Consider the following 27,669-nt stretch of genomic DNA (forward strand, 5'->3'; position numbering starts at 1 on the left):
CTGAGTTCAGAAACATGGAAAACACTCAAAGTTCCAAAATATATTCTTAACCTTTTGATGGATAACACACAATTTAGGGAAAATGGCACACATTTTATGATTTCTTTGTATGCATTGCATAGTTTTTGCAGACTTGATTAAAGTCCAACCACACCTGTGCTGAGCTATGTCGATTCAAAGAAATAGCAAGTCCAGGCATTAACCAGTGGTTTTGAACGCTAAGATTTAACCTTAACAAAAATGTATACAAGAACATGGCAGTTCTTGGAACTCCAACCGAACTGCCTCTCAGAATACTTAACAGCTGAGGTTTCTTCACAACAAACTGATGTAAAACACACCCACTGTTTACACCACAGCTGAATTTTACAACATACACAGCAATTGTGTTGAGTTATTAAAGCTGAAGTCTGTAAGTTTTTAAAAATCACTTTTTTGTCATATTGGCTAAAACTGTCCCTATGCCCAGACAGCAGTACATGTGATATGTAACCTGTGAAAAAAACTGCTTCAATTGGTCCCGCCTACTGCCTGTATTTCAATCTGGAAAGAATAATTCGGGACGAGTCAAAACAACCAATCACAGCCAGAGGAGCGTCTGATGGAGTGTCAATCACAGCTCACACACGCTGAATCCCGGCAATCGACCCATGTTAAAATCACCTCGGCTCTAATTGGCCTGCTCTCGGAATCATCAGAACCGGGTTGACCCGCTAAATTATGTGACACCATTGAACACAACGTACGGACGTCAACACGCCGTGCCGGTTGCTTCTGATCTAACAAGCCGAAACAATGCTGTTTTAGATTCGTTAACATGGTGCAGCACTGGTAAGAGGGATTAAGGCAAATAAAAGAGAAACATTAAGCCCACTTACTATGCCCTAGCTTTCTTACATGTTGTTCTCCATTATCTACTTTCCTGATTTCAGTGTGCTGCAGATATTTTTGATTTATGCCCAATACTGAAGCGTGGTCAGCGCTATGTTATTCCACGCCAAAATGCAAGAGGGACAATTACGAACTAGCTGTGGGTCGAGATATGGCCGAGGCAGTGAGAAAGTGGGAGCAAGTTTGTGCCGCAACAGAGGGAGATGAGGGCAAAAAAGAACAGGGATGCAGGTGGAAAAAGGGTCCAAGCATTCTTGCGCACCTCGCTCTTCTAGCTGGTCCGTTCCAGTTGTACACAGGCTCCATGGGTCTTAGTTCTTAAGAATTTGAAACAGTTTAGAAAGCAGAGGTATGAAAGTATTTTTACTTTCAGAAAGAATAATTTGTAAAATACTTCTAAATACCCCATAGATAAATACATTTTTTTTTATTATATCAATTTTAGCTAAATGTCTCTAAAGGATGCAAGAGGAGAAATTAATAGAGGTCAGATTTGCAGCAAGACGCAGACTTTAGGTGACAAATTTAAGGAAATGTGTTTTTACATTTTTGTGTTTGCTGGCTGTATGTTATACTACACTGATCCAGATAGCATGCAGTCATAGACAACTATAGTCATATTTCCAATGAAGTCTTCCCAGAATCTTCTCACATTCCACAATAAGAGTTTAGGGCTCTTCACTAAATCTAGGAATTACCCACGTTATTTGGTCATATTTTAGCAGCCTAACCTCCTTGAGAAAAAACTAATCTGGATGCTTCACATACATTCACATAATCAAAAACATTCATCTAGTAGGAATCTGGCATGCTCCCATACCACGTCAACAACTGCCACGTTCTTTTTTGTTTTTAAAAAAGTGATCTGGTTTATTCGGATTCATTCTGCTGAGTAATGAAAAGGTGGGATAACAATTATGCTTCACATAAATCATCCAATTATTTTATAGGATTGTGTTACACTCAGTTGCAGAAGCATGCATATTGCTTAAACATTCACATTTTGTGGCTTTAAATCCAAAAACTTATGGTTTGCATTAGGATTAGATGGGAAAGGCCAAGAAAAAAATAAATTTAAAAACTGCGATGACTTAAGATTTTGATTAATTTTAAATAAGTAAAAACATCTGGCATATATCCACATTTTGAAATGGCAGACTGTCTGGATGTAAATTGCTTTAGCTTTAAAATGTCCTTATTTTAGGATGTAAGACATTTGTTAGAGAACACCTGTGAACAAATAGCATCATGGAGGCCAAAGCACCAGAAGGCAGGATGGGGATAATGATGTGGAGTTTTTCAAAGCAGAGTCTGATTATTTAACAACGCTCCCAGCTTGGTTGTCTTCCAGCAGAGGCGTAGGCAGAAAGGTTTTATAAGGGTGGCCAGGCAATGACCATAAAAGTTTTAGTGGATACAATTCTTTGAGGTTTTAAGTTCTAGGGCAAACATCTTTTCCATCGTCATTACTTACCTACTTTTATCAATAATCATTCTGCGTAAAATTGATATTTACAAGTATTGATATCTACATAAATTGATTATTTAATATGTTTTTATTAAAATAGTTATTTATCTAGGATTTCACTGAAGACTCTTAGATGACTTGCAGAGACATGGTTTTCTCTTTACCCAATATAACACAAAATCTAGTTCTGAAAAGATCATTAATTCTGTACTTATCATCTTTAATGTTAGTATATTGATGTATATAATTAACCACAGTGTTTTTGCTGTCGAGTAATTGTTAATATATGAAAAATTAAAAGGTTTTGAGTAATACACTTGAGAGCATTACTGCTGCCACCATCTGTGTTAGAGGGAAAAAAATGGTAAGGGTGGCCAATGATTGGCTATGGGTGTTCATGGCCACCCCTGGCCCCCCATCTAGCTCCGCCCCTGTCTCCCAGAGCATTATATAACCCGGTGTTTTTCCAGGAACCCCTGCCCTGCATATTTCAGATGTGTCCCAGTCTGTTAATCACTCGTTCATATAAGTCAGGTGCAAGTACAGACTGGTAATTTGGCAGACCGTTTCAGCATGCGAGGGATGGCCCTCCTTTAATCAAACTTGTCCAAAACCCTTACTCTCCTTCTGAAGCACCTACCGTGACATTATATAACTCAAGAAGCTCAAGAAGTAATACAATGTTAATCACTTAAGTGATGCATGCAGTATATATAGCCCTTCCTTGTCATGCACATCCTTGTGACGGCATATGGTGTAATTTCTTTATTTCTTCAAACTGTAAAACCCTTGGAACAAACTAAATCATAATGAAACTAGAATGCTTCCTTTAAACCAAACAACGATGTTCCTTTTATATTTAGCAAATTCATGTTTGAATATTTAGCAAAAATATGTTGCGGTGCATGATGGGGTTTTGCATCTATTACATTATTCCATTTCATTGCCCACATGCCACCTAGACTGACAGTGCATGCTTACACACCTCTGAGCTTTCATGTATTCATTCTTGAAGAACTGCCTGTCCGCCTCTATATTGTTTTATGTTGGTGTTTTTACAACACTCAGGCTTACGTAGTAGATCTAGTAAGTGTGAGTGGGTGTCTGGCTGGCTTTGTGCAAGTATGGACGGCAGTCACTGTGACATGCGTGATAATTACCAAAACCAGTAAAACAGCATTATAGAAGTCTTGGTGATGGTTGTGTGAGCAAATTGTTCCCTGTCTTAGCCTGTGGTAGCAGGGAGCCACCGACAACTTCAGGACAACAGTTGACATAAACGGACACAGACATGAAAGGAAGTGCCCTAAGGAAACTGCCTTGTGGCGGCCTCAGTCAATCGTTCCCCTGTCCAACCCCACAAATGTATTTGATGTATGTGATGAACGGTTTGTACTAAAGCTGAAATCTTGATTAAAATGTAAAAAGTAGTTGCCAATGAAAATGTATTGATTGATTGATTGAGGACAGGGGTAGTTGGAAGAGAACTGGGAACCAAAGTTTAAATGATAGATACCCCTGGATTGGATTTCTGTGATTTGATATCGGATATTGGAGATGGAACTCTTATTTCTTTCTTTTTGCTGATTATTTGTTGATAAAATAAAATTTGTTTATATTTGTGTCAGTTTTTTCCATTTATTTATGAATAAAAGGAATAAAAGTCACGGCTAAAAGTCACAGCTAAGGCCTTTACTTAAATTATATAAATTTTGGTTTATTCATTTAGCCGTTTAAATCAGATCGATATCAGATATGGGCCGATACACTCAGCCCGGGTATCAGTTACAGATTGGAAAAAAAGTGGATGGGTGCATTTCTAGTGTAACTCAATCATCCTAAAAACCAATTAGCAAGTCACAATCACTCTGAAACAGCTGCCCAAACAAACAGACAGCAATAATCAGAGATGCCAGCAGGTCTGTATTAACTGTGGAGGAGCTGCTGAGATCTCCAACTAAGAAAGAAAAGGCTGGTTCTCTTCATTGTTTTCTTTGATAACAAAAAAAAAGTCAAAATTAAAAGAAAATTTCATAGGAAGTTTAGACAATTTTATAAGTCCTGCATAGAGCATGCTTCGGTAAGATAAATTTGAAATGCAGAGCTGTACAAGCAAGTTCTGAGAATGACCCCTTTTTTTGCTCATCAGTCAGAAGAATGCCATGTATCAGCAGCAGGCCGATATAACCAACAGACACACCTGGGTTTGTGCTCATTTGGAGACACAGCATAGACATGGAAGAAGGTAGTCTGATCAGATGAGACCAGGATTTAAAGTTTTAGTGACAATAAACAAATATAAATAATAAATCATAGTTATTATTATTTATTGTTGTTATTATAAATAATAATAACAAATATAAAAAATATAAACAAATCTCGAGGGAAAAAGCTAACCACAACCAAAGTTGGCTATAGCTGAAGAGATAAAGCTCATGAATGTCTAGTCAAAGCAAAGGGCAATTTCCATTGAAACTTTCTGGTCTCAAGTATTACACATTCAGCTTGATGCTTGAGCTCTTTTACAAAAAGCAATAGAGTCACAGGTTGGCCTTAAGAACTTGTAGTTTGGGCTGTTTATTATGCACGTCAAACTTGTTTAAGATATAAAATGATTATAAAGTTATGCAAAACCTTGTGGTATTTGATTAAATTCAAAACAACAACTTTTTGGTTGTTAAATAAGACATTCTAATAGGTAACAGGTAGGTTATGTAAGGCGTATAACTGGACATCTGTTAGTCAAGCTGCCAGTAAAACAAAGAAATCATTAAATGCCCTCTTTTTAAAGTACTTTTGAGACTGATTTTACCTTATATTGTTCTGTTTTAGAAAAAGATTGATTATGAAGGTTTGATATAGCTTCTTTAAAATGACAGCCAAAAATATAAAATAAAAAATGTGAATTGCTTAAGAGGAGCAAAACCTTCAGTCCATAAAGTTGGCATGCTTTCATTTTAACATGCCTTAAAAGACTGCAGCAGAGTTTACCTGTCTGAAGCAAAGACAAGTTAATCAGGTCCAGATGGTGAGGAGCTCAAGGCTGCCTGTATTTTTTTTACGTTTTTGTATCCAGAGACAAGAGATGTTGCTTTTATTCGAGTACATTCACAGGTTCCAACCGTTTTAGAACCAGTTTTTCCAAGTATTATTGAAGCTCTCTGTGGCTCTTGTCGGCTCTGACTTCATAATACTGTACATGTAGCCCTTCCAGGAGTTTGATCTACTTTCAGGCAGTTAAAAATGCCGACAGTGCAAAGTCTAGACCCTCAGGGTTTGAGACGATGGGGGCCCATTTAATCAGAGACCCTCCCGAGTTTCTTTCTTGTAACTCATATTAGAAATCCCATCCAGACTGAGTTTCATATTAATTTCCTTTGAATTAACCCCCCCATTTTGGTTAAACCATCTGTGCTCTAAAAACAACTTAACATGAAGATAAATACATAAGTGTAGCACATAGCACAGGTTCTACAGGGGAAACCCTAAATAAATATTTACATTCCTGGAAGGATTAATCTTTGCACGTTGGATAATCACATGGTTTCAGGATGTTAAAGCTTGTATTGTTTGATGAACTGATTCCTAGAAGTGCTTGTCAAACTTAATCAGCCTCTAGACATGCAATCCTTCAACCTTCTCTTCATAAGAGTATTAGAAATAATAATCTTAAGAGATGTTTGGACCTTTAGGGCTGTGGCGGTTGTCAACCACTTCAATTCCTAGAAAGCATGCAGAGGAACCAGCCCTTTCCATGAATCCTTTACAGAGACAGACAAGTTGTCTCAACTGCCATCTACAAAGAAAGGTCTCATCTGTGCTCAACAGTCATTTACTGGCGACAGTACAAAAAAAAAAAAAAAAGGTATTCAAAACAATTCTTGGCAGATAACATTATCCAAGAAAGAACAAACCGAATCCAGTTTGAGTAATTAAAATACACGGTTCATGGGGAGTGAATCACAAAGGATTCAGAAGTCCACTGGGTGGAAACCAATTGCAGCACTACTATACATTCTTAACATATTGGTCTGATAGTACAGTTGATTCCAAGAACTTTATATGTTGCTAAAGTTTTCCCTCAGCTAAACCTCTAACCACTGAAGTAATACGTCTAATTGCCTCATTACCTGAAAAAGGAACAAAACAAAACCAATTACAGAGTTATTCGCCCATAACATCCAACAGAGCAGTCAAGGGAAAAGTTCGGAGAGGTGTATAAGGACTTCTAGTGGAAATCTTATTGAAAACGTGGAATATAGCACGCACAGATTTTCAAAGTAAACAAAGGATGCAACAGCATTAGCCTCAGAGCACATGCAGATCAAGAGCATACCTCTGTAGAAAAAGCATGTTGCTCATCTTAAGGCTGCTGCAACACATTTGGACAAGTCCATGCAATATTGGGAGGACATAATGTCAAATAAAACCTCAATGGAAGACAGCCGTTGATGCACGCATTAGCTTTGAAGGCAAAATAGAACTATACCCTAAAAACACCTTGGAACAGTGATGTCTAAAGTAGAGATTATAAAATACAAAGGCTGAATACAAAGGCTCAATCAGATTAATCGATTATTGAAATATTCATTAAATGGAGTAGAGAGACTGTAAAACATGCCTTTAGCTGACAGAGCAACCCACTTAGAGCAGTAATTCTATCAAAAATGTAAAAACATTAGCGGTAGGCCGTTATCGGCGTTAACGCCACTCTTGTCGGGCGATAAAAAAAAAAAAAAGATATATAACCGCTGTTAATCTATTCCCACAGTTGGGTTGGGAGCTGGGTCTATACTAATGACTTTCACTTTGATATTTTAGCACGGATACATATCTGGGGCGAGAATGAATCAGTCTTGGCGTACTGTGAATTACCACGGCTGACATGGATGCAGGTTAAGGACAGCTCTATCAGCCACGCTGACCAATCGCCTCGCTCAATGGACATCCACAAGCTTTCCGCCCATTATCGTAGCTGATGGACTCGAGCTCGTTCTCCAGACGGCCACAGCTGACCCATCTTAAAAATGACCATGAAGCGAAGTACCATGGGGAAAATGCATGACCAGCATGCTGGACAGACGTAAAGTTGATCAAAGCGATGTAAGATTAAAAAACGTCTTTCGTCTGTCAATATGTTCTATCCAGATCTCCTCATGTGGAAAAGTTTTGGCTTCACCTGGTTTAATTTAGTAAAAAAAATCTTTAAGGAACCTTTGGCTATCGGATTAGCAGTTGAAAAAAATAAACAGAGTAATCGATTTGCAAAATAATCAGTTACAGTCCAATAAAATGCAAAATCTCAAGATAGAAGTTAAATGACCTCAAACTTTCAACCAAAGAAGTTCTCAATATGGTTCCTAAAACAGAAAACTAATCTCATAGAATCGAACCTAAACCACTCAACCTGAATCTACTGGCCAGTTCTCCAACTGTGGATGTTAATATTTGGTGTGAATTATAGTGCAAGTTGGTTCATGTAAGAAAAACATGACAGAATATCATCTGAAGCCATAAAGGTTGAAATGCATTTATTAACACAAAACAGACCATCAAGAACAAATATTGAGTTTATCTTTTTAAACAATACAATTACAATATTGGCTGTTTAAGAGGATTAAAGTGTTGTTGGTCCTTTTCTTTATCTTAGTCAATTTTAAGCATTCAAATAAAATGTCATGTTATAGCATATTTGATGGAATAAAAAAATGAGGTGTTTTCAGTCTAAAACATCCATTTTTCAGTTCTTGCTTCCACCGATTTCACCAAACCCTTTCCAATCACACGGAAGTCCTCCAGGATTGCTTCAACATTGGGAACGGTTTTCACCTCCTCACCTGTCACCTTCACGCTTCGAGCAGCCACCTGAGACGTCTGAGAGGAAACGTTAAAACATCATGAAGGAGTCAGGGGGGAAGAAAGAAGACGGCGAACAATCAACATTTGAAAGGCAGGGTTCTCACTTTAAAAGGCACAGGTTCAAAGGCTTTAGGTTTCCATAAGACTGAAATCACCGTTCCACCATATGGATCACAGAAGAACAGGGCTAGGTCTCCAAATGCCTCCTGTAAAAATTCAAAAAAATTGAGAAAAATAAATCTGGCAAGTTTCCTTTTTCCAACTAATACTAAAACTGTGGGAGTGGGGAAGGAGGGAGTAAGTAACCATGCTTTAATGACAGAAGAAGAAATACTAAAACCAAACTGTTTGCAGAAAATGACTGCGGCTACTGACCCTTTTCAGTTTTGCTAAATCCAGTCAGAGTATTAAAGCATTTTATTTGAACTTCATGCAATAGAACCAGACATTTCCATATTTGTGAAGATTGTTATACATTTAATAATTTTGAATAAAATTTTGAAAAGTATGGTGTGCATTTGTTTTCAGATTTGTCAGCTAGATAAAACCAGATGTTTTCAGAAGGTATCTAATTAAATCCATTCAATTTCAGTTGAAATATAGCCTATAACCCATGGCCCGTTAATCAATGGCAAGACTAGGTTACACTAATGGTGAAACATAGGAGGAGAATCCTGCTGCAGGAAGTTTTCTTCAAAAACAACAGGGAGGCTGGTAAAAGTTGATCGGAAGTTGGAGGAAACTACAAACAGGAAAATTTTGAATGAAACGCTGCTGGACTTCAGACAAGTACAGCAACTCTAAACAGCTGTAAACATACTGCAAATAGTGGAATTCCTGCACCGGAGAAAGCTGTTAATAATGCAACACTCCAATTCAATTCCACTCCAACTATTAGCTCCAAAAAAGGATAAAACAAAATAAAACACTGGACTCCAGATTCCAGAAAACTTTCTGGCGGCTCATCTGAACACTTTCTCAAATCTTTCATTATTTTGCACTAATCACTTCTTCTCAATGAAAAAATAAAAACTGTATAAATAATTATGTAAGGCTGAGCAAGACTCACTCTAAGCTCTGTCAGGTAGAGAGACACAGGGTTGTAGTCGATAACAGGCAGGGCTCCTCCGAGCTGAGCTGCAGCGTCAGCTAATACTCCTCTGCTAAAAGACACAGCTGGAGGGTCCACAGCATGTCTGAGCAGAGGAACCTGCTTCCGATTCAGGTGAATCAAAACATCATATGCATCAAGTGGAGGGCGCATAATAACCTAAACCACAGGAAGGGGAACAAACAAAAACATTTAGATGCTGAGATATCCTTCAATTCAATTAACCGTTTAAAGCTACAGTGTGTAATTTTCAGCGACATCTAACGTCCAGACTGCAGACCGCAGCAACATGAACATCACCGACTCCCCCCCCCACCCCCACCGCTTCTCCCCCCCAACAGTACGGCGAGCGTTACGGGACAAAATGTCTTCCACGACGTCCGCATCACCTACCTTCTCAAGTGATGAGGTTTGTTTACATAGATAATTTTACAGATAGTATTTCATTAGTCTGTGTAGGGTATAGATTTCATGTAGACTTTAGATAATAAATATACCCGTTATTTTTTCTACATCGTTGTGACGTTTTGGTGAGCTGCTTTGCATGGTGATATAAACAGACCAAGTAATTGTAGTCATTAGTTTAACAGCGAGATTGTGTTCGCTGGAAGAATATATATTCCCCGTTTACAGAGTCCAAGTCTTGTTTGTGGCACGGGGGTTACAAGGTGAGGAAGAGGGCGAGGAAGAGGGCGAGGAAGAGGGCAGAGAGGCCGGGGTGGGCGTGCAGCAGGGGCCAAGCGAGGGAGAGGTGCCAGCGGGGTGACTAGAGATGAGGAGGAAAGGCTTGAAGATCTCCAAAGGAGCCGGAGAGAAGTAACCGAGGTATATATCCAGAAAATTATTTTACAGAAAATTACTGAATCACTACCTGTGAAACGTCAGGGACATTGCTAAATAAGTATACTGGAGAGTAACAGCATCATCACGCAGCATGTTATTGTAATGGGCGATCTCGCAATCGCTAGTTTGTTGGCTCTGCGCTGCCGTAGCGCAAAGATGTCTGCCTCCATGCCTGCGAGACCCGCTCCTATGTAATTATAAATAACAAATTCTAAGGCAACGCAAATATTAAGGTTAAGAGGCTGAGCTCGTAGATGATGATAAATAACATACAGGTGCTGGTCATAAAATTAGAATATCATGAAAAAGTAGATTGATTTCAGTAATTCCATTTAAAAAGTGAAACTTGTATATTATATTCATACATTACATACAAACTCATATATTTCAGATGTTTATTTTGTTTAATTTTGATGATTACAAATGACAACAAATGAAAATCTCAAATTCATCATATCAGAAAATTAGAATATTACTGAAGACCAATAAAAACAAAGGATTTATAGAAATGTTGGCCAACTAAAAAAAGTATGAACATGAAAAGTATGAGCATGTACAGCACTCAGTATTTAGTTGGGCCTCCTTTGGCCTGTATTACTGCAGCAATGCGGCGTGGCATGGAGTCGATCAGTCTGTGGCACTGCTCAGGTGTTATGATAGCCCAGGTTGCTCTAATAGTGGCTTTTAGCTCTTCTGAATTGTTGGGTCTGGTGTATTGCATCTTCTTCTTCACAATACCCCATAGATTTTCTATGGGGTTAAGGTCAGGAGAGTTTGCTGGCCAATTAAGAACAGGGATACCATGGTCCTTCAACCAGGTACTGGTAGCTTTGGCACTGTGTGCAGGTGCCAAGTCCTGCTGGAAAATGAAATCTGCATCTCCAAAAAGTTGGTCAGCTGCAGGAAGCATGAAGTGCTCTAAAACTTCCTGGTATGTGGCTGCGTTGACCCTGGACCTCAGAAAACACAATGGACCAACACCAGCAGATGACATGGCACCCCAAACCATCACTGACTGTGGAAACTTTACACTGGACTTCAAGCAACGTGGATGAAGTGCCTCTCTTCTTTTCCTCCAGACTCTGGGACCTTGATTTCCAAAGGAAATGCAAAATTTACTTTCATCAGAGAACATGACTTTGGACCACTCACCAGCAGTCCAGTCCTGTTTCTCTTTAGCCCAGGCAAGACGCTTCTGACGCTGTCTGTGGTTCAAGAGTGGCTTGACACAAGGAATGCGACAGCAGAAACCCATGTCTTTCACACGTCTGTGTGTGGTGGTTCTTGAAGCACTCACTCCAGCTGCAGTCCACTCTTTGTGAATCTCCCCCACATTTTTGAATGGGTTTTGTTTCACAATCCTCTCCAGGGTGCGGTTATCTCTCTTGCTTGTACACTTTTTTCGACCACATCTTTTCCTTCCCTTCGCCTCTCTATTAATGTGCTTGGACACTGAGCTCTGTGAACAGCCAGCCTCTTTAGCGATGACCTTTTGTGTCTTGCCCTCCTTGTGCAAGGTGTCGATGGTCGTCTTTTGGACAACTGTCAAGTCAGCAGTCTTCCCCATGATTGTGTAGCCTATAGAACTAGACTGAAAGACCATTTAAAGGCTTTTGCAGGTGGTTTGAGTTAATTAGCTGATTAGAGTGTGGCACCAGGGGCCATCAATTTTGAACCTTTTCACAATATTCTAATTTTCTGATATGATGAATTTGAGATTTTCATTTGTTGTCATTTGTAATCATCAAAATTAAACAAAATAAACATCTGAAATATATGAGTTTGTATTTTATGTATGAATATAATATACAAGTTTCACTTTTTAAATGGAATTACTGAAATCAATCTACTTTTTCATGATATTCTAATTTTATGACCAGCACCTGTACTTGTGTATAATATATTACATTTCTGACTGTATATCCCTGTAATTATTACACACTGTAGCTTTAAGTGGAGTGTAGCTGTGAATAAATCAAAGCTTTTCACCCACCCTGACATCTTGGATCTGGCTGCCGTCCATCAGCTGCTGTTCCAGTACCTTAAGGCTCTCAGCCGCCACCATCATCACGCGCTGAAGCATCTGAAATATCAGAAATAAACTCTCCACGTCAAAGAATTTCTATTAAGCGATATATTTTTATCATTAATGTTGCTTTAATAAGATAGCTCTAGATTCCAGGTTTGGTGACCATCAAAGCACACATTGAACATTGAGCATTTTTCCAACCAATATTGCAGTTTTATTTTGATTTTGCATTGCTCTAACCACAATCCAGGTTTTTTTTGTTTTTTTTTATGGCCTTTAAAGTTAATATTTCCAAAGCCCATTAAAGCAGGACTGTACTGCTGTAAGGAAAAATGCTTTATTCTACTCTCATGCATGGATCTATGTACTAGCTGCAATGCTCTCTCCCCTTTAGTGTAAAGCAAACCCACTTAAGAGCTAAAATGAGAAAGTTAACTCTTGTTAAATGTAATGTGACCAAAATTGTGTTCCTCTACAATTAAAAAATGCATTATGTTTATTAAATGTCCAGGTACTACTAAAGAATATGTGATGCATTTAAAATTATGTGTCCTGTTAAATGAAAAATGCCCCCAGAAGATTAACAAATGTTAACAGTAAAAAAAACAACAAAAAAAGAAAGATGGGTAATGTTTTTGGGGAATAATAATAATAATTGATTCCCTCCTAAACAATAATTCAATACATAAAAAGACTTCAGACAACAGAAGGAGCCAAAAGGAGGAAAAGGTGCATAGGGTGAATGTGTGGTGCATGTACCCAATGCACCGTTTCCTCCGTTTGGCTTCTTCTTTTGTCTATTTGAGCAGATGTGACAAGTGAATTCCCTACTGTGAGATCAATAAAGTCCATCTTATCTTATTCCTAGTTATTCTTATTTCTAAGGAAGTAAAAAGGTCCTTATTTTACATTTAACTCTAATAAGGTATTCAGTGTAGTAACTGAAAGGCAAGGATTTCTCAGCAGCGGAATAATTAATTCATGAGCGCCCCCTAGTGGTGCCACAGGAAAGCAGTTCAGATTAAAGCGGTATGGGCACATTTGACTCAGTTTGGTTTTGAACTGTGTGCAGTCGGAGTCAAATCTGATTAAGAAGGGATTTAGTTTTATCCGTTTTAAGACCAGACTAAAGAGTAGCAACAAGCATTTAAAGTGTTTTAAGTTAAATAACTAACTTCAAAAAGTTGAACTAGAGCGTAAAACAGAATTAGTACCCATAGACTAGTGGATGCATCTTAAGGCTTGATTCTGGTCATTTTGAATGTATTTTACAGCTATTGATATCCACACTTCACATAATACATGAGATCAATACAGAGGTATGTCAATCCACTCTACATCATCTTCAATCAGTATCTTTTAGGGGCATGAATTACAGATATAATGCATTTGATGCCATGTGGCATTAAGGTTATCCACCAGTGAAGCTCTGCTGAGGTGGTATGGTAGCTGAGGTTGCTTTAACAGCAGCCTCCAGCTTGTTCTCATCTACTAAACACACAAAAGATGGAGTCTTTGTGGAGTTTAGATGAGGTCAGTTCAGTGCATATTAAATAAACCAATAGTTGGGTCACTAAACTCAATGCTGGTACTGTAGGCAGCTGCAAAGTCCTGTTGGAAAATGAAATTCTCTTCATAAAGCTTGTTAGTAGAAGGAAGCAGATTGCTATAGTCATCACTTTGGACATAAGCACAGCTAACCAAAGATGAGGTTGCTTCCAAGGGCTGCATCTAATGCCTGAATGCATCTCTCTTGCAACTATGTTTTTGAACTAATGAACAATCTTCTCCATAACTAAAAATGACAAAACATTTCAGAGATTAAAATGTCGTAAAATGTCTATTTAGGATCCACATTTGAGAAAATTATTGATTTTCTACAGCTGCGAGATATATTCATCAAAACTAATAGAAATATTTAAACTGCAGTACCTGGGAGATATCAATGCATGAGACAAGCTTTAGATGAGAACAAGGGGCGTTTCCCCACCGTGACGTCTCTGTCAGCACGTCACTAAGATCCTGCTTTTTGTCAGCGGTATAAAAGACAGCGCGGCTTATTAAGACCGCGTTTGTTGGAGGGTCAAGCTTGGAAAGCACAGGAAACCTATTTGGGTCACAATGGGAGGCTGGTGTGGGTTTCTCTTTTATATGCAACTTTGCTACACTGGACTCTTTTGTAGCGACGCTCAAACCCAAACAGAAGAACACAAAACTAAATATTTAACTTACTTCACTGCAACAGAGGATGACAATGAAAGGCAGCTGGTAAGCTACAAGTGAAGCCATCAAACAAATGGCTTTTATTAGACATTATTATTGATGTCATTAGGAAGAGGGAAGTTTTTGATGCCCAGATATTTTTTTTCATTATGATTTTGCAGATCAATGATTTACACCAGGTTTTGGAAAGACTTCAAAATAGTCAATTCCCAGCTCTAAGAAAAAAACATAGCTATCTGCCTGTGGTAAGCAATGCAACAAACGAGTCCAATTAAAATGGATTTAAACCCAAATATTTGCCAACTTGTTTTTATTTGCTTTTTTTTTTTTCTTTACAGTGTGATCCAGGAGAACAGTGTGCTTTAAGAAAAGGATCCAGGATTGGAAAACTATGCGATTGCTCACTGCCCAGGACATGCAACTCTTTTCTCCATCGCTGCTTATGATTTTATTTATAACTAAAAGACAGATGAATAAAATGTACACTTTAAAAAATGTGAAACTAACCTGAATATATATACATTTGCATTTTTAAATTATCCAGTTTGGCCTAATTTATGTGAGTTTTTAATCCAAGCCATTGAATGTGGTGCGTGTTTGCTGACCTGCACACTGGGTGCCCGTCTGGTCCACATAGACAGCTTTTTGTCTTTAGGTGTTGCTATGAACATGACAGGCATAGACTCTCTGGAGGCCATGAAGTCATTCTTGATCTCTGTGTACTCTGCTGCTGCACGTGACAGAGGCAAACAATTGAACTGGACAGAAACAGCAACTCACAAGCAGGATGTTAAAGTATGTCGGGGTTGTAAAGGGAAGGAGGTCAGGAGGGGTTTGTTTTTGTTTTAGCAAAGTTGGGAAAAGGGGGCGTATGAGGGAGAACCTGCCTGTGAGCTGGTTGTTGAGGTTGACCACCAGCGGGTTGTTCCTCCAATCAAAGGCAGAGAGCAAACGAAGGAATCGGAGGAAGCCCACCTGGGGAGAGCTGAGGAAGAGGGAAAAAAATTCATTCACATGACCTACTAAACAAGACGGGCTAGGAAACGTGCTTTCTATGTTAAACAGAGAGTAAAAGGCAGAATTAGGGTTTACCTCGGAGGAGTAAAGGGAGCAGGCTGCAGAAAAAGCGACGCCACCAACAGATCGGCTGCATCTTCTGAAACGGCTTCACTGAAGAGCTGAGCAGCGAGCCAGCGCTTAGCCAGACGACACACTGCTCCGAAACATGGGTGCTGCTGCTGGAGACTTAAGATAAAAAGCAGAAAAACGTGAGCATCTACAACGATGGTGGGCAACCCGCGGCTCCAAAACTGCATGCGGCTTCTTAGCACCCCCCTGGAGCTTTTTCAAAGTTTTTTGAAAAATGTATTTTATTGATTTGTTTATTTTAATTTGGTGTGCAGGAGGTCAAACAGACATTCATTATGTTTTCCAATGCTGTAAATATTTTTATAATAAATAAATGTAAACAATATATGTAAACATTTATTTCAACGAAAATGTGCATCATAACCATAGAGATCAGTGGTCAAAGCCTGCAACACACGTTTCAGGGTGTGTCTTGGGCCATGGATCCCAAAGGGCAAAAATGGAAGATACCTGATAAGAACAGATGATTCAAAGAAGAATGGACCATATCATTTGCTTTCATTATCAATGCGGATGGATTGCCTGCATTTTTGCTTTGGCACGAGAATTTGTCAAATAATAAAAATAGTAATGTGCAAAGGTATTCCCAGGGAAGGCTAAATATGCAGCCGATCACAAAGTTGTGAGTAAGAGAAAGAATGCGATTGCAGAACTTGTGGATACATTAAAGGAGCGCAAAGATAGATTTAAGAAAATGTATTACATCTCCAAACTCCCCTACTGCTGCTAGTTTTGTTTCAAGCAAGAGAAAAAAAGTCCACAGATATAACTGGTAGCACTCTGATGCAGGCATCTGATTTTTACCACCCATGTATACCCCCAAATAATCAAAATAAAAATAACACCAAGGAACGATGGTGACGGAGGATGTGGGATTTCATGGTTAGAGAGCTCTGCTCTGATGGATGTCAGTTCCTGGTTGGTTCCACATAACTCAATCAACTCCTCCCAACAGAAACATGTCCACCATAGAAAGATTTCTTTGCGTTTCTATAATTTCATCAATGCAACAAAACTTAAACCGTGCGGTGAAGAACATTTAGTACATTTAAAAGATGATGGGAAGCCTCTTAACTCAGCCGTACCCGTGCAATGTGCTTGTTAAGAGAGGCTTGTGAATAGTGGCCATCTCCAGAGCCTGAGCCTCCTCATTGTCTCTTACAACCAGCAGACCATCAGCAGTCACGCTCTCCCTCAGCACCTGAGGCTCTCGATGGTAGGCCACCTGGATCCGAAACACCAAACCATCCTAAAAGCAAAGAGATTTTCCAAAAAAATGCTTAAAAACCCCAGAAAATAGACTATTAAACCACACCCTATGCTGAGGTAAGACGGATCATGATATCCAGTCAGCAATCTTTATAAGAAATGCTTTAATTACAACTTTAGAAGCAAAATCTACACCGCTCTAAAAGGCAGAACTTTAACAAACAACTTCAAGTTAACTGCAATGTTTACCTTCCAAACGTCTAAGTGAGTGGGGCAGGGCCTGCAAGTATAGTTGTAGTTCTTCTTGAGCAACTCTGCCAGGCTGATGTGGAAGGCAGCTCGGATGTGGCGGATTGCAGTTCGGTCATGAGGCCACTTGCCACTTCCCTCCATGTGACAAATCACTGCAAGAAACATATGAGAGCATGTGGGACTGTAAAGCTGCTGTGGCTATGAGAAGCCATCTTGGTACAGCAAAAGCTCTGGATTTCGTGATTTTGATTGCAGAAATCTACAGCTTGCCTAGCATCAAGTTTAAAACAGCCTGCATATGAGGAGCACCACTCTGCAAACGTGTGCCACGAAGAAGCCAGATGCATAATAGTTATTAACAGTGACCGCTTTTGTCGCTGTATTATTATAAATACTTGTACAGCAAGCAGCAGCATCTGTGCTGCTAGATTCTAATATTCTTTGTTCTATTCTAATATTTAACTATATTAGAAATGCATACTTCCGTTTTATTTAATGGTGCAAAGTAGTGCACAGAAAATTCTGTTTGATTTAGATATTTTTCCACAAATAAAAAAAACAAAAAAAACTATAAAGCACGTTGTGCATTTGCATTTAACCTTTTGGAGTCTCTATATCAGCTTAGTAGTTCTAGAGGCTAACATTTTTTGAAAGCATCATCACATGATTCTGCCACCAACATGTTCAGCTGCAGTAAGGCGTGTAGAGGCTGACGTACAGTCCAGGTTTCCTGCCATACAGTCCAAAAAGTTCATTTTCCGACATATTGGCTGCAAGTCTTCCAAGTGGTTCACGGCTAACTTTAAACAAGTCCTCTTATGGATTTTGTTTAACACATTTTTTCGTCTTGCCTCTCTAACAATATAAGAACAGATGCGAAGCTTACAAATATCTATTGTTTTCCAAACCAGAGCAGTGGAGCATTGCTGCTCCTCCAGAGTTACTGCTCCCCTGTTGTCTGGTTCTGTAATAAATGCTCTCATATCATCTAAGCCAGGGGTGTCAAACTGGTTCCAGAAAGGGCCGTGTGGCTGCAGGATTTCTTTCCAACCAAGCAATAGCACACAAGACTTCAGTCAACTCATCAAGGGAGTTCAATCTGAACATGATGACTTGATAAGAATGGAGTCTGTTGTGCTACTGTTTGGTTGGAAAGAAAACAAATCTGAAAATAAATCTGAAAGTACATGAATTTCTTCCCATTGTAAATAAGGAAGAAATCTGGACGAGAAGACTCATGTTCCAAGAGAAGAAATGACCTAAATGAAAGAAGCACAGGTGGCAGAGAGTCGATGTACAGACCTGTTATAGGAGTGATATAATGTGGACAGGGTTTGTCTTCCTTTGGAATCAAAGACCTGCAAGTCTTTTCTCGGTCGAAGAAGGAATAGTCCAGCTTCACTGGCTCTGGACGAAACACCTGGAAATAAGAAACATCATATACACTTTTATAAATAGGGAGGTGTAGTAATATTTAATCTAAGTGCAAATGGAAAAGCTTTGTCCTTATGGAGGGAAAATAATACCTGTGTGTATCTAAGGGCAGGGTGGGCTCCTTGCACTGCAGTAATGGAAAGAGGCAGACCCTCCAGGTTCCACAGTTTCCTGCTTAGATCATCGTAGGACTGCACTACGACTAAGCTCTCCTCCTCTCCAGTACTTGGCACCTAAAGGGAATTGTAATGTAAAGGGTTAAAAACAAACAGAAAAAAAGGACAGATGCAACCTGAACATTTTAGTTGAACAGCTCTTTTTTCTTTAGAAAACTTTAACACTTTCTGGTGGATTTCCACCTGCAGGATTCGAAAGCAGCGACCCAAAGAACAGAGGGGTATTTCATTAAACTGCTCAGAAATCCAGATTCAGACGTCCATTTCTGACTCCTTAGACACAAGCCATAATTAGTGGGTTTCACCAAAAGAAGACCTTGCTTTAATGCTAAACGTGTTCAACCAATCAGTGTTGCTGCACTATTAAGAAGACCACACAGCTGATCGTGGAGCTTATTTAGAAACAGTATTTCATTGGAAAAACGATACAAGAAATGCAGAAATGTAATAAAAAAATAAAATAGAAACAATGTTACCATCAATAAGGCACGGAAAGGAGATAGCGTATTAAACTTAATATAGGCCGATATCTATTAAAATTAATAGGTGTCGGCCTATACCTATGAGTATTTATTGGTCCAAGACAAAATATTACTATATTAATGCCTTTCCCCGACATCCAACCCATCAGTAACACCAGGCGTCAAATGTTCTTGTAACAGTTGAAAAATAAAGAAAACATCAATCAAAATGGTAGGCTCTAATTGAATCACACTCTCTTATCTTATCTCCATTTTCTACTCCTTACATTTTAAAACTTTTTTTTTTTTCCCCTCATTTAAGCTCATTTTTGTTATGGACTGTTGGTATTTTAAATATAAAATCTACCAAAAGGATTAGTTTCATTCAGACAATTTATTTGTTTCATCCATACAATTTATTTGTGGTTGGACTAATAAATAAAAATAGTTATTCCAAGATGATGCAAAATTTGACACTGTTAGCATTAGATAAAAAACTAAGAAAATTAAGTATAAAGAAGTTATTATCCAGAGCTTTAGAAAAATTCCTTTAATACAGTTGCGCAGTAACCAGTATAAGGTTTAAAGTATGTTTTTAACATAATTGATGCAAATGTCGTGAGAGCTGAAACGTACAAAACGAAATTTCGTTTTGTACACGCTGTTCACAAAATGACAAAGTTTGTCTAAGTCATTACTTTTATTATTAAAGTAGTTTATAAAAAAAAAAAAAAAAAAAAAAAGGTACTTGACACTTTGACTTGAGAAAAAAGCTTAAGTTAAAACCCCAACTTCTACAAAACATACTTTTAAACAGAATTTATACTTCTACTTGAGTTATAACCATTAATACTTCTGACACCTCTGGTCACTGTCACCTTTTCTGGCTTCTAACTAAAAGGACTTAGAAAATCAGAGGAAGGGTAGAATATAAAATTGTAGAAACTGTAATTTTGGAAAACCAAGATGACTAGTTGCCATTTAGCTTTAAAGGTTGAAATGAATACATTCCTTTTCAAAACAAAATGCCTTTTAATGTCAAGGTAATAAACATACAGAATCTTTGTTTAGTTTTTTCAACATTGACAAGAACTATATAAAAATTAGTTGTACTCTAACTTTACAGTTTTTTAAAAATAAAACACTTAAAACAATCTCCATATTTTACCTCATTTCCTTTTGCGATGACATCATCTATCATGGCCCCGACAAAACGCACACAGGACTCTGGGATATCTGCATGTCTGGCAAAAAACAAAACAAAAAATAAACTGAAATGGACCATCCATTTTCTGGAAACACTTATCCCAAACAGGGTCGTGAGGGGCCCTGGTGCCCATCTCCAGCTGTCCATGGGCGAGTGGTGGGGTACACCCTGGACAGGTCACCAGTCCATCACAGGGCAACACACAACCATCACTCACACATGAAGAGAATTGAGAGAAGCCAATTACCCCAAAAGTCATGCGTTTGGGCTGTGGGAGGAAGCCGGAATATCCAGAGAGAATCCACAGGGAGAACATGCAAACTCCATGCAGAAAGACCCCAGGTCGAGATTTGAACCCGGAACCTTCTTGCTGCAAGGCAGCAGTGCTACTCAGTGTGCCAATGAGCAGCCGTAAATTGCATTTTACAGCATTAGCTTGTTCTTTGTGAATACGGTTTAAACTTTGATTGATTAAACAATTCATAATCCCTTTAAAACTTCCTTAAGACTTCAAAGTTTATGATGATGATAATATTGTCATAATACTGTATGTCATGCAGCCGGCCTTTATTTTTAAACTCTGCTGGTTTACAGATGCAAATAAAGGGCACTTGAAGGGTTTTTTTTTTTTATTTTATTTTCCAGAGCCGTTTTAAAACGAGGGAAGTGGAGCCAAGCGTGCGACTAAGTGGGTCTTGACTCTTGTTCGCTGCAAGAAATGTGACGCCAGACTCAGAAATTGCGGCAGAACCACCAGCACCATGATCTCCCACAGGCTCACTTAGCACCAGGTGTCCATCCCCCAGTGGGGCAAGAGCAAGGACGGCTCTGGACACCGAGGATCTAGAGGCAATGAGGGACGCCCACACTGCGGAGGAGAAAACCCCAGAATGGAGGCAAAACAAGCGGAGCTCCATGTGGGACGCTTTTGTCAAAGTAGACGAGGAGGTCCAATGTAATTTTTTTTACATTAAACTCAAGTACATGACCAGCATGATTTACCACATTAACAAACGAACACATGAAGAAACCACAGAACAGCACAGCCATGCAAAGGACTGCAGGGGTTAATGAACTCATCACCAGAATGATAAAGGACATGTTTCCCATCTGTGTGGTTGAAGGGGATGGCTTCAGAAAGCTCCTGAGCCACACTGTGTATAAATCTAATGTGACATCTGCTGATGAAATCACATGCAGCATTGAGAGCCATTACAATGAAAAGGCAGAGGATGTCATGAGGAAGCTGGCTGAAGTGGAGAAAGTGGCTCTCACTGCTGATTTCTGGACAGCCATTCCCTTTCAGAAGTATGTTACAGTTTCCTGTTCATTCATAACAGAAGACTGGCAGGGAAGGTCAGCTATGCTCCATACATACAAGCTGTCATCAGGGGGGCAACTTACTGTACAGAGCATCTGACAGAAGCTTTTCAGCACAACACAGACCTGGAGGTTGCAGGAGAAGTGCGTGCGTAACACAAACATCTACCCAAACCAGGGAAATTTTGGATTATTTCATAAGGCCTGCCAGGAGGAAATACATACAGCTGTAGCAGGTGTGTGATGATCTGTTTGGGGACCAGCCTCTTTTGGTACGTGCTCTTTCCATCCCAAAGCACCGCCTCGGTGATGGCACCATCCTGGAAGCGACGCAGCTCGGAGCGAGAGCCCCAAAGCTGACGGAACTCTGCTGCCTGGCAGAGAGACAACAAATGGAATCCTGTTTGATTCATTTTCTGATTAAAATAGGTTAGCCCATCAAATGTAGTTGCGAAAAAAAAACCCCCAGCTATAACAGGTCCATATAACGTTTTGGTTTAGCATAAAACCTTAATGCTTTAAAAGTTATAGGAAAGATTGTCTTTTTTTTTTTTAAACAAACTTTAACACACACAACATGCAGAATACTATGAATTTTACTCACATTTAATTGGTAGTATTCTGAACTACCTAAAATCTATCAATAGTAGTGACAAAGTGACCATAAATCTCTTTAGGCTCAGAAGAAATAAATGATTTTTGCAGTGAGGACAGTGAAGGGAGGCTACCTTGGGATTGTCTGCAGGTGGACCTCTTTCCAAGACGGAAGCTGCCAACTCTGGATTTAGAAGCAAACCGAAGGAAAGGGGAGGCTGAGCCTTGTACTTCGGGGCTTCGCTCTCCACAGACCACTTCAAGAAAAGAAAAAAAAAGTTTGTATGATTTACTGTTTTTCTAGATTAGACTAAATCAGTTAGAGAACTGTCAAACCTCTGGGTCAGGAGAGAGGGAGTGGATGAGGAGGTGAATCCTCTGGCCAAGACCTTTCTGGAGCAGCGAGAGGACAAATGGAAGCGCAGTCTGGACATAATTTCCACTGCGGTCCATCAACTCATGGAGAAGGTTCTGTTTCTTACAGCAAGCTTGGAGCTTCACCAAGTCACATAACCTGAGTGAGAGGTTTATAGAATACATTTTTGTTTTCTGTTAATCAAGTAAAAAAAAACATTTTTTTCTTTTTAAAACAAGAACACAGCTAGAGCATCAGTGACTGAGTGTAATGGAACCACTGATTTCTTATGCAATGAATAGACCTTACTAATCTTGGTTAATGGATGCAAAAAGAAAATGATTTAAGCTTATAAACATTGAAAGCACAGGGCGCATTTGTACTTAGACATAGTTCCATCTCATACCCAAAAAAACATAATTGGCCACACACATTGTCATTGAAAGCAACACAGGACCCCATTGCAACATCATTGATATGGTAACTAAAAGAAAAAAAAAGTCAAAACTACACTTTAAATATAAACAAACAGAAAAATGTTCCTGCTGGAGAGGTGATCATGACCATTAGAAATGGGCACTTTGCCTGGCATAGTTGAAGGACTGAGGAGGAAATTAAACATACTGGAAAACATGGTCGCTTGTCCTGATCATCGGTTTGGGGGTCATGAGGAGGCAGTGGAAGCCGTCCACCGTCGGGTCGTCCCAGAACTTCATAGAAACGACGGCCTCATGCTGCAGCTGGACATTAAAAAGATCAGAACTGTTCATTTGATGTCACTGCACACGATGACTGCATTTAAAGCAGCGGTTGGTTTAATAGTTCTTGCCTGTTTGTAGGTACAAGCAGTCATGCCAGCACACATGTTAAGATGTCCTGAGGGGTCAACAAAGACAACCTGGAACGCACTCTGGAACTCTGCAAGAGACGGCTGCATGAAAAGACAAAGAAAATATTATAGCACAGGTTAGAAAAAAAACATACAAGGGGACTGTTTGATAGGTTCATTCACTCACAGCTGTGGAATCAGGATCCCTTGCTAGGCTTATCCCGCTTACAGTCAGGTCTGTAGTTGCTAAAAGTTAAAGAAGAGCTGAGTATTCCTAATGGTTTACAGCCAATCTAATCTCTGTTATAAAACTAAACTGATGCATACATCTCCTTACCTAGGAAATTCAAGCTGTTTCGAAGCAGCTGATAGGCTGTCATGGAGTTACTGATCCGATGAATGATCAACAGATACGCCATGAGCATTGAAGCGAGAAATCCATTAAAACAACCAGTGCCCTAAAAGACATTTTGACAGAAATGTAGGAGTCATTACAACATGCATTAAATATGTATGTCATGTAAATAAGATATAAACTAATTAGCGAAAGGTTCCTACCTGGTCGAGCTCTCTTTGATGAAGCCAGACTTTGAGCAAAGCTACTCCATCACAGAAAGCTGAGCACTGGGATTTGATGGCAGAAAGAAACTGGAAATGAGCCCTGGGCAATGAATCTGCCAAAACAGAGGTGTTGTAGTGTGGAGTTGGAGGTCCGCTACCCTCTGAAACCAAACAAAACACGTGGTGTAAGAACATGCTTATATATATTACACAGCATTACATATATCATCAGAGGCTGTTTGTCTGCTTTGGTCAGAGAGCTTAATATCCAACGCTTTGGCTATAAACAGTATCGGCATTATGGTGAGAATTTAGCTGTGCTAGTAAAAAAAAAGAAAAAACTGCGATAAATTCAGAATTGTACACCGTTTTTTCAATGCACCAATGTATTATGTTCCAAATAATCCTGGACATAGCAAAGACAATAAAAGTTTTTCAAGTCAACAAATTAGAAAGGCCTATTTACTGATAACCAAAACAAGAGATTTTTGACAAAATTGGCAATAAAGCTCTCCTTACCAGCGTGGGAAGCCTGCAGTCCAGTATACCACTCTGACCTGATGTTATTCCTCTGGGGGTGGAACCGACTGGGCTTGAAGAACCCAGGAGGCGGGCAGACATGAACACATACAGTGAAACACGAAGAGTCTTTGCCTAAAAAACAAACAAACATCAGTCACCAAAACATATCTGATCTCAGTCCTTTATTATATCACATGAAATGTAAGCAACATCAGTAAATTCTTTAAGCCTTTTATAGTAAGCCATTGATTTTTGTCATTAATTGGGGAGTGGCGGCCTAGTGGTTAGAGCAATGCGTTTGGGTTCCAGAGGTTCTGAGTTCAAGCCACAGACCTCCACTCTGGGTGTCTGAGCAAGACCCTTAACCCCACACTGCTCCACGGGCGCCACACAATGGCAGCCCACTGCTCCCCAAGGGGCTAAATGCAAAGAGTGAATTTCTCTATTGAGGGAGAATAAATGTGATTTGAAAGTGATTACCTGAGGGAGTCAGCAGCAGGACTGGATGGAGTCTATTACCATGGAGACAAGAATAGCGTATTGTCCCAATGTCAGAGGAGGACTTCAGGTGTTGGGCAAGTCCTGCAAGATAGAGGGCTCTTTTCCTCTGATATTTCTGGTTTAAAACATCTTTTGGACGGAGAACATCCTGACAAGAGAAGATAAAATAGGATGTAAATAGTAAGAGTCGTTTTTACAGCTATTAATCACGTAGTGAGAAACAGCATTAGATTCATCTCCGGGCTTTGAGAGGTGACTTACAGCTGGGATTGTGACGGCGAGGTCCACCTTAATGTTAGGCTTAATGCAGGTTCCCAGTGGGTAGCTCCCAATCAGATCAATGGAAGCAGGAGGTGCCATGTGGAATTTGCCCTTTGTTGTTTTGGGCACCAGAAGAAAAGGAACCTTAACTGCACCGGACAGCCATGACAAGTCACTCACCTGAGCACCGAGTGAGAGATTGTGAAAAAAACAAAACACTTGATTATATATGCAGAGGTGGTGAAACAGTGAAAATACTCTGGGGTTGCTCTAAACTTTACACACCTCAACCTCTGGTGATACTGGGACCGTCTCAAGCAGCCCTGTGACCGTCTTAACAAAGGAATCGATTTGTTGTTTCCTGCGTTCACTCAGGGTAACCTCCTTCAGCAGCTCCTCCATCTGATATTCAAGAAGAGAGAAAGGGTTTATTAAAAATATAAAAAATTCCATCATATATTCAAATGCACTAAAACTAAACTATTTATGTAATGTCACAAACTTATAAGATGACATATTGTGGACCATTTATTCTTTCTTCTTGGTAGCGTTCAAGGTACAGCCTTTTAAAAGAGAAGTAGTTTACCCATGAACATTTTTAGCATTAACAGAAATTGACTTATTCCCAAAGTATAAGTAATTATGCTTTGAAGTAAAAGTTAGTCCCCCTATGTTCTTCATACATTATGCTTTTCATTCCTGGGGCAAATTACTGCTATATTATGGAACACTATATTCCAAGATGGTTTTCAAACAAGGTACAAACCAGTTTCCTAGATTGGGCTGTTCAGGTTTGTAAACAAGTTCATATTTAATCTGGTGGAAAATTACTTTTCATATTCTAGGAATATATTCACAGCTAGATCCCAGACAAGAGTCTCACCTGCATCTTAAGAAGGCTGCAATGAAACAGGCTTTCAGCCTCTTTCAGGTGATTTAGCTCCTCAGCTGTTGGAGGTCTATATAAATCATTCCTGGACAGTTTCACTGGATGGTAGACCACTTCTTCCTCCTCTTCATTACTTCGGACCCTTTTGGGCTTAATAGGAGCAGCAAGTTGTTCCCCTTCATCATCATCACCATCATCATCTTCATGGGACAAGTCAAAGGAATGCATCTGGAAACCAAACAACAGATTAAACTTGAGCATGCAAAAAAAAAAAAGATGAATTTCAATAAAGAGTGACATAAAGAGTAATATATTGGTAATTCTACACTGAAGTCATTCCTATAAAAGTATTTTACATAAAGAGGGAGGATTATTATTAAAGATTTTCCAATACTAAGGGCAACTTAATCAAAGTTGTCCAGCAGATATTCATTCATGCATTCATTCAGGAGAGATAAGCCACAAAATGTATAAACTAAATAATCTGACTGTTCAAAGAGTGTTGTTTAAAAGTGTATATAGCTGAAAAGATGGTTTAAATAATAAACAAAAAAGGAATCAAAACATGTGCCAAGCTAACAGGGATGGACTTTGGAGAGGAACAGGTGATATTTATTTCTAAAACATTCAAAATTCATTCATTTTTTTCCCTGAATGTTAACAGAAGTAATATTTTGACAGAACAACTGAGTAACTTACCACAACATTTTAATTTACTGTGATACAACATGTGTTTGCAAAGCCAAGTAATATCACTCTCTTGTTGAATGTATCAATATCTAACATCTTAAAACAGTATTTTCGTAAAACGTTCAATGTTTATATGAGCAGAACATGTCACAAATGTATGCAAAAAGCTATCACAGAAAATAAAGATTTAAACAAGAGCACATTCCTCAGAAATAGGGTGATTTAGCCCACATACATCGCTGAATCAGGCAGTGCTTACCTCTGTTGGTTCTTCTGTTACTGCCTGCTTCTTCTTCATGTTCTAAATGTTCGTCGGAATAAAGAAAACTAATAAAACAACGCTGATAAATTCTACAGTTTAGCAAAGCTTCTTTACGCTCTCACATGTGCTAAGGGTTAATCTAACATGCTAGGTATAAACATAGTTGTCTGATTGGCTCAAAGTGCGGGAGAGTTAAAGCTGATTGGCTGATTTCCTAACATGGACTAGGGACGCTTTAACAAGATAGGTTGCACCAGCAGCGCTTCTCTGGGCGCCGCTTCCCTCTGAGGACCTGGTCTGAAAAGAAAACGTTCATGTTTGCACTAATTTCTAAGTGTATAGCACAAAAAGACAACCAGCCGGATTTGAATACTAAATCTGAAAGTATGCAATTGATGTCTTATGATTGATTGCATTTTTTATTATTTTCAATTAGGTTTCAAGTGCTGTGGAATTTCCATCAGACCGGCTTTTATAAATCTTCTTAAAACATATTTTTATAAATTAGTTTTTAGTCGTTAAACTTTGTAAAATATTTTTCACATTATCTTTGCATTTTTATCTTTAAATGTT

General features: G+C 39.0%; 1 protein-coding gene across 1 annotated transcript; it reads right to left on the bottom strand.

The window, feature by feature from the left end:
- Nucleotides 1-7,860: 7,860 nt before the first annotated feature.
- Nucleotides 7,861-27,252, bottom strand: nol6 (nucleolar protein 6 (RNA-associated)). The gene is made up of 26 exons (XM_038269868.1): nt 27,094-27,252; nt 26,139-26,372; nt 25,541-25,657; nt 25,256-25,435; nt 24,974-25,142; nt 24,491-24,625; nt 23,969-24,132; nt 23,748-23,868; nt 23,598-23,656; nt 23,411-23,512; nt 23,206-23,321; nt 22,563-22,740; nt 22,361-22,483; nt 21,858-22,006; nt 20,274-20,349; nt 18,561-18,701; nt 18,337-18,454; nt 17,032-17,186; nt 16,659-16,822; nt 15,517-15,669; nt 15,312-15,409; nt 15,030-15,154; nt 12,166-12,255; nt 9,288-9,488; nt 8,323-8,424; nt 7,861-8,233 (listed from the first exon to the last, which is right to left on the bottom strand). The coding sequence occupies exons 1-26, from the start codon at nt 27,130-27,132 to the stop codon at nt 8,084-8,086; spliced, it is 3,459 nt and encodes a 1,152-aa protein (XP_038125796.1). The 5' UTR covers nt 27,133-27,252; the 3' UTR covers nt 7,861-8,083.
- Between the last annotated feature and the right edge of the window lie 417 nt (nt 27,253-27,669).

Source organism: Cyprinodon tularosa, unplaced genomic scaffold, assembly GCF_016077235.1.
Source record: "Cyprinodon tularosa strain WSP-4 unplaced genomic scaffold, ASM1607723v1 ctg74, whole genome shotgun sequence".
Classification (NCBI taxonomy): domain Eukaryota; kingdom Metazoa; phylum Chordata; class Actinopteri; order Cyprinodontiformes; family Cyprinodontidae; genus Cyprinodon; species Cyprinodon tularosa.